The following is a 7,965-nucleotide window of genomic DNA, read 5'->3' as shown; positions in this document are numbered from 1 at the left end:
GTGGGGAGCCGGCGCCGGCGGGGGGCGGGCGGCAGGAGCGGGGTTGGCAGGGGGAGCAGGGGGAGCGTCAGGGGGCGTTGGAGCCTCTTCCCATTTGACTGCCGGTTCCGTGCCGGCGTCACCTCCCGGCCCGGGTGGTGCCTTGGCCCCGTTTTCGCCTCCTTCTTTGGCTTCGGGCCTTGGCGAGGGAATGCTCTCGGTGTCGGAGCTGTTATTTACTGCAGCTGAGAAAAGGGAAGAAATAAAAATAAGGATCAGCCTGAGATTCTTGCTTCCCATATCGCTGCCTCCACCCCCTCCCTTGGGAAGAGAACGCCCTCGTTCCTCTGAGGGGGAGATGATCCCAGGGCTGGGAGAACTGTGCTGGGATCCCCAGATCCAGAGCCTGCTAAGCGAAGGGCTGTTCTGGGGGCCTCTCTGCTTGCCCAGCACGACTGTTAACCCCCACCCAAACACAAAATCACACGCCCAAAAGCCTGCAGACTGAGTGCCTGGAAAGCTGGATTTTAAGTGAAAACCCTGGCTGCTGGCTGGTCTGGCAGGACAAGATCTGCTCCCTTCTTGCCCTCTTACCCATGGCACATGATCAGCTGCCCCAGACCAAGCACCCTACTCGCTGCCTTACATCACCTGTCTCCCTGGCTCTGCCACCCCTGGAGCAGCTGGGATCATCCCAAAACACTACACGTGTTTGTTGTTGGTGGCAGAAGAAAGGAGGTCAGGGTCGGCGAAAGGAAAGCTCTGGCAGCGCTGCAGGACAGGTTAATTATTACATGGGAAGGATCATTCCCAGATCTGCCACCAGCAGCTTGATGTGAGCTGGAAGCACAAGCGTCCATGCACTGCTCAGTTAGGTGCTGCCAAGACATTGTTTCTACAGCTGGGGAGAGGATCACTCCCTCCAAGGCTCGGCCGGACAAACACGGCCAGGGCCAGGAACACCAGGAGATTTCCACAGTCCCATCCCAGCGTGTCCCCACCGGGCAGGGCTCTCACACTCATGCCCCAAAGGCTTCCTCACATGCATTCCTTGACCTGCCTCCCTCCACAGCAGCTCAGACAGCTTTCAAACACTGGTGAGAGGAGTGCCACAGAGGGACTGTGTCCTAAAAGCTGTACATCGGAGCACATCCATCTGTCCTCAGAGGGAAATTGTACCACACTCATCAGGAATCAGTCTTCTCCAATCTTACTCACTTGCAAACAAGAATTGAGGTGTCCCATCACCCAGCCAGAATAAGGTTCACAGTGTGTTTGGCAAAACTCATCAACTGCCACTTGATGCTACTCTGAATGCTGTCCTGAGACATCCAACAGCGGCTCATCCCAAACTCAGCCAAGCTCTAGACTTCCTTGCATTCCCTCCAGATGCTGAATCCATAGTCTACGCCATAATTCCAACACTGAGTCTTTCCCCCTGTCCCTGGATTGGCCATGTGGCCCCTGCAATTGCAAGGTATTGTCTGAGTTTTCCCAAATGTCACCCTGGAGCCAGCGCCCATCTCCTGTGTAACACCACCCTGGCACTCCCATGCCCATTACATTTCATGCACCTCATGCTTTTCCACAGCTCTGTAGGGCACTCCAGCAGCAGAGCAAGAGCCAATGCTTGGAGAGTAAGGCTCAGAAGCATTCAAGAGATCTGTCTCTAATCTCAAAATCATGTTGTTTCCTCTCAGGCACTCTTGCAAAGAGCAGTAACTACCTTTTACTTTGCTCCTGTGAGTCATGTATCACCTCGCACAAAGATTTACCTGGAATCTGCCTTGTAATGAGTCACTCACAAGGACGATTTGAAAAGATTTCCCATTTCAAGTCCCATTAGCCTGGGTGCTAAGGCCAGAAACCAGTGTGGTGCCAGAGTGCTGGTTAAGTTATTAAATTACTTTGACAGAAGTCAAATGGGCATTGTTGGAAAATTGTGCACATTTTCTCTGAACTCCAAACTGCTGCGCTTTCTAAGCGATAAATAGCTGTAAATTGTCACTTTCAAGTTGTTTCCTTTCTTTGGTATGGCTGGGAGGGAGAAAAATGCTGCCTTTAAAGGGAAAGAAGGAGGAAAAGCCCCACCAAGGTGCATCAGCCTTGCTGGTGGCAGACCATGGTTTCCCCTGCCTTCTCTCCAGTGCTGGCCTCCGGGAGCTCCACTGCCCAGCAAAGCAGCAGCGCCCTGATGAGATGGGGACAGACCTTGGTGGGTTATCTCTCCTTGAGCCCATGATAAGCTCCACGAGAGCTCACAGTGGTGGCTAAGAGCATGCAGGGACCCTCCTTTGGAGCAAACACTACAAAATGTGATTTACAGGAGGTCCTGGGAGACTGTGTGCTCTTGGAAAGCGCACTGATGGAAATCAGAAACCAAAGGGCTCCCAAAATAGCCATCTGTCCAGACAGACACGGGAGGAGGGCAGTGATCCAGGGCACTCCTTGCAAGCGTGAAATCCAGAGGCATCCAAAACGCCACGAGTGCTGTGAGACACCATCACCTTGGTGTGACTTTGGGGTGACAGACCCCTTGTGAGCGCTGACATGTGCAGCCCCAGAGAGGCCGTGCGCGGTGCCTCTGCTGCGACCGGGCAGCAAAGCCAGAGGAGCTGAGCCCATTCCCTGCCACAGCCCCCACCTGCCTCACCTTCCGCCTCCTCTGCCATCTCCTCCTCGTTGCCACTTGTCCCTGACACCTCCATCTCCTCGTCCTCAGCTGCGGGAGGGAAGGTGGCTTCTTCGTTCTGAACAGCGGCGCCTTTTTTCTTCTTCCTCTTGGCGTTCCTTTCTTTCTCCTGAAGAAGAGCAAGAACGGTGAGACGCAAAGCCTATGGGGAGTTATGGGGCAGCAGAGAGCACTGGTCCTGCCTAAAGGGTCAAGAGGGACACTGCCAGCGACCCCCTGTCCTGGGTAAACCCTCTGAGCACCAGGCTTTGGGACCACACTCACCTGTTGAAAGCCCGGCAGTGTGGTGTCACCTGGCCAAAAATTTCTCACTGCTCTGCAATGGCCAGCTCCAGCTTCAGTAATCAGGGGAAGAATGGCACAGACACATGGACAAGGGACAAGCATGTCCCCTGCAGGTCACCAGTGCACGGCTGGCAAGAGCCTGGGGGGTCACATGTCTGCTCATGATACACGCGTGACACGTTTGGTCCTGCGCATTTCCAGGCTCTACCTCCAGCTACACAAACATGCGTGGCTGAGACTTGACGCTTATCTGCAGATAACAGAGCTGATGCCTCAGATACGGCCCAGCCAACATTTTCATGCACCTGCTTTCATGACCCCTTTGGCAGGTGCTGCCAAAGAACTTTGACTCCCATGCCAGGGCAGCTGTCACCGGTGGACAGTGGGCAAGCTCAGAGCAGCACGGCATCCCAAAGGTGACTGCCTGGTGTCCTGGCTTGCCCTGAGACAGCCCCAACCTCCCTGGCTGGAACACGTGCCACAGCCACGAGGGTGTGGACAGCTGCTCCCTCCTGCAGACCTAAAGGAAAAGTCTCGGCTTTGCTATTGTTTCCTGCTCTTGTTGCTTGAGTAAATATTACCAGTAGGAACAGGCTCATCATCTCCGGCTCTCCCTGCAAACCCCACATGAGTGACGTGTGTAGGACGTTTATTTACATGGATGAAAAGATAAAGCCATGGTGGAAACGTTAACTTTGCTGCTGGATCTCTGTGCTGGGAAGAGCTGGTCCCCCCCCTTCCCCCACCCCCAACTTTTCAATCCTTTAGAAAACTTCCAGATAAAACAAACAAATACAACTGCTTTTTGCTTGGAAACGCTGCTTGCTCAAAATCTATTTTTATCAGACTGGGCAGGAGAGAGGGAAAAGAGGCACTTGAGAAGCGGCTCTGTGCAGGCACAGAGGCAGAGGGAGGAACACCAGGCTCTGTGGTTCCCTTTCTCCAGCCCAGCCCTGCCGGTGGTGTCCTGGTGCTGCCCCGGCAGCGATTCAGCCCCGCACGTTCCTGTGTGAAGCAGCAGTTCCCCATCACGCTGAGGCGGTGACAAAGCGCCGACGTTACTATGGCAAAGACTTCTCTGCCTCTTACTCACGGGTCCGTGACTCAGCCACGGGCAGGAGCGGGCTCCTCACGGGGAATTAGCTGGGAACCAGCCTCTGCCTCAGCACCCTACTTGGCCACAGCCCGGGGCTGGCAGCTGCTGGCAGAGCAGAGCAGAGCAGTGAGCGGCCCCAGGGCCACCGTGGGTCTCTCTCCTGGCAAACCCCACTGCTGGTATTTAGGGGAAATTAAGTGAAATACAGGCAGCAGATCCTGCCTGCATCTAGAGACGTGTTCAAGGCCACCACTTTGCCTCTTATCACGCCTACAGCTCCAGACTCCTTGTGCAGTCTTGCTCCTCTCTACCTTCCACCAGGTACTTCTTGAGGAGCGTCCAGGACTTGGTGCTACTCGAGCATTCTGACTCGCCAAAACCACTGAGGATACACCCTGAGCACAGCAAGGACACAGAACCCTGCACGAGGGGTCACTTCATGCCTCCTCCTCCACTATGTCCTTCTGGGCCTTCCTGACAAATTTGGCCTCTCCCTGCACACCCCACACCTGATGTGGCAGCAGCAACCCAAACCCTGCTACCAACAGGAACCACCCTGATGGGAACCTCCCATCAGGCTGAGCCTGTCCCAACAGCAGGACCAAGGCAAGCCAGACACACTCATTCCCAGAATCAGAGGCCACCAGACCACACTCCTGAAGGATTTTTGCTGTGCAAAGCCAGCATCATCCAAAAAAGCAAGGAATTAAAGGAATGTTGCTCAGAGGAGGTCCACAGGACTTGGTCTCCAAGCAGGACCAGCCCCAGCCCCGGGGGTAACTGGCACAAGTTATCCTCTCTTTCCTGCACAAGCCCAGACAAGCCCAGCAGACCAAAGTGACAGTCACACCACAGGCTGCTCCCAGTGAAGACAGGGCCTATCTCCAGCCACTAGCAGAAGGAGCAGCTCTGAGGACAGCGTGTCTGCCGATGCCCTGCTTTCCTTAAATGCCAAGATTAGCGAGTGCAGTGTGCTGAAGGTCAAGGCTAAGTGACGCTGATGCCTGGGACACATCTGAGCGGCGCAGCAGTGAAACCAAGCCAAAACACACAGCAGGGCAGATAAAGTGAAGCCTCAAGGTGGCCTGACCCTGCCCCAGCAGTAACAGGCTGCCTGTCCCAGGGTGCAGCTGGCTGGTTCTGTGTCTGTTTCCCACCCCACACTGGTCACACAGCTCCTCAGAGCCACCTGCACACTGCAGAATCCTGCTCTCACACCTACCTGGAAGAGGAGGCTACAATATTAACGAGCCCCATTTGGGAAATGAATGAGATCTGCTAATTAAGTTTACCCTCATTTAGTGTGAGAGGAAAAGCAGAGCCACTGCATTTCCCTGCACATGATCAGCAATAGCTGGTGCTGGTGAGGTCAGGGAATAATCTGTGGATGTCATGGCAAAACTAAGTGATGCCAGGCTGCTTCACACGTGCTTCCTCCACAGAGGTCATGGCTGATACTGGCTATAGGATGAGATTTGGAGGCTCGGTTTGCTTGAGATTATATTTAGGAGTCAGGAAGGAAGGTTCATGGCAATTTAATCTCAGTTGTTCTTTTATTTTATTCAGCTTTCTGGCATCTGCTGTTGCCACAAAACAATAGAGTACAATAAATAACAGCTGAATGTTCATTGTTCTTCTCCACGACCGAATCCCACAGCCTCCAATGCTCGAAAAATAAAATGATGATGCTGATACAAACTGCAAGTGAGAGTGAGCAATTAGACTGGAGAAGTCTAGCGGCTGCCTTGGAGGGACGGATGCAGGGAAAAATGTGGTTCTGCAGAAAAACACTTCCATGATATAATTTCTGCAACATTAGGGAGCAGAGTAAATTAATACACACCGGCTCCACTGCCAGCAAAGCCGTATGATCTTATTTCAGATTCTCCCCAGTAATGAACAATGATATCTTTCTAATGTAACTTTTTACATTCAGAGGGCTTGATGTACATTTCACAGAATATTTCATTCCAGCCTTTATATGGGTCTGGGGGTCTTTTATATAGTTTGTTTGCTTTGTTTCTAAAAACAATTCAGTGAAACATGGGAACACAGGAGTGTCTCTGTGCATAGAGAATTAATAAAAAAGAATCGCCGATGTCTTCTCTTTCTCTCATTCCTATAGACTGACTAGGATATTAAATTCCTGGGTGAGTCATTGAATGTTTTCCTGTCTTTCTTTTTACTCTTGCTGTAATAGCTTGCTTGGAAAGATTCCTGCATTGAACATTGTCCTTTGCATTTTCAAAGCACCCCTTGGGGGTTTAGCCATGTGAATTCTATTAGCCAGAAACTGGGAACCCCAGGATACTCTACAAATGAAGTAATTATAATCTTTAGTGTCTCTTAGCAGTCCAAGCTATCTCCAGAACACCAAACAAGCCCCACTACATTCACACCCTGCACCACATGCCAGGAAAGAAGCAGCATTAGCCCCATCTGAAGGGAAACCTGAGGCACGGAGAGGCGTGCACATCTACTTGCAGTGCTGAAGAAAACCTCTTTCAGAGCCAGGCTTTCCTCACATTGTCCTAAATCTTTGATTTCCTTTGGGGCAAACCAAAGCAGTTTAGTGCAGGTAACTGCAGAACCTGCAAGGTACAGACCCGTGTGGCCCAGCCGGGCTCTCTACTCACCAGGGCGGAACAGCACAATCTCACCAGAAACAAAGTATTTGCACAGCCATCAGAACTTGTATCCTGGCCAACACAGCCCTGCTCCTTATCTCCCCACGTACCAGCCACGCTCCAGACACCCAGGCAGCAGCCCTGCCTCATCCAGACCTCCCAGGGGGGACAGACGGGTGGACAACCCTTTCCCGTGCCACTCCACAGTCCCCAGAGCTTTCACCCAACGCGACGAAGGCCCCCCTTGGCTGCGGGAAGCATCCAAGCCCTTGCTAGGAAATATCCCCAGTGCCCAATGTGGGCTGGGACAGGGCTCTCACCATTTTCAGTTTGTGCTGCTGTAGGATCTCGTCCAAGTTCTGCCTCTTCTTGTAGTTGAAGTAGAAGTTTTTGCACTGCGACACGGTCTTGGAGCCCACCATCCTGGCAATGGCCGACCAGTTCCGCCCATGCTCAAGGAGACCTGCGGGTGGAGGAGGCACAGAGGAGAAAGGTTTGACACCAGATGCACTCACACAAGGCCACCATTATCCACACAGGACGGGAAACCTCCTCCGTGCAGGCCAAACTCCACAGGAACAATATGCTCACCAGCACCTGTCTGAATGGCTTCTAGAGCAGGGGATGACCTATGAGAGCCTGTTTTTCTTTCCAAAGGGGAAAAAGGCGCTGTGCTGACTGTCTCTGGAATAAAACACGTCCCACAGCCGCGTCTCAGCAGTCACGAGGCTGAGCAGAGCTCCCTGTCCCTTGGGATGGCTGCAGCAGGTGTTGGCACGCCCAGGAGAACTTGGGACAGCTGCTCTCAGCCCTGAACACGAAGCAAAGGCTCTTCCCACCCCGAGGCACACAGCCCTGCTAGGGAAGGGGAGGGAAGCTGGGCAGGTGAGTGGCAGCATGCTGGCAGGGAAGCCCGGCTGATGTCCCTGGCTGGGAAGAGGTGTGCCAGGGGATTAGTGCTGATCACAGGCTCATGAGCAAAAGCAGCTTCCCAGGTCAGGCATCACACCAAGGGCTGGCAATCCTGGCCAGATGGTGCCACCCGAACGTGGGGCAAACCCAGCAGGGTGGAGGAGGATGAGGAGGAGGAAGGGGACAGTCAGCACCCCGTGTCCTTGCCATCTCTGCAGGGGTATCTGGGCAGCCCTGGTTCTGCAGATGGAGGCAGGAGTTACAACCACAGCCCAGGGATGGGTGCAGTGGCACCCCAGGTTCCTGGAGGTGACCTGTGAAAGAACCATCAAGACTTTCTGGACTTTTCTTTCTCACTGCCTGCAGTTATTCCT

At 53.3% G+C, this 7,965-nt stretch overlaps 1 protein-coding gene across 1 annotated transcript in view; it reads right to left on the bottom strand.

Moving 5' to 3' along the window:
* The window catches only part of NCOR2 (nuclear receptor corepressor 2), a 151,926-nt gene that overhangs the window by 32,620 nt on the left and 111,341 nt on the right, over positions 1–7,965 (bottom strand). The window contains exons 17-19 of the mRNA XM_031059450.1: positions 7,000–7,142; positions 2,633–2,780; positions 33–224 (exon numbers count right to left, since the gene is read on the bottom strand). Coding sequence (XP_030915310.1) covers positions 33–224; positions 2,633–2,780; positions 7,000–7,142 — 483 coding nt within the window. The remainder of the gene's footprint in view (positions 1–32; positions 225–2,632; positions 2,781–6,999; positions 7,143–7,965) is intronic.

This window comes from Geospiza fortis, unplaced genomic scaffold (genome assembly GCF_000277835.1).
Source record: "Geospiza fortis unplaced genomic scaffold, GeoFor_1.0 scaffold145, whole genome shotgun sequence".
Taxonomy (NCBI): domain Eukaryota; kingdom Metazoa; phylum Chordata; class Aves; order Passeriformes; family Thraupidae; genus Geospiza; species Geospiza fortis.
The sequence above is the reverse complement of the archived record's forward strand: the minus strand, read 5'-3'. Positions and strand labels throughout refer to the sequence as shown.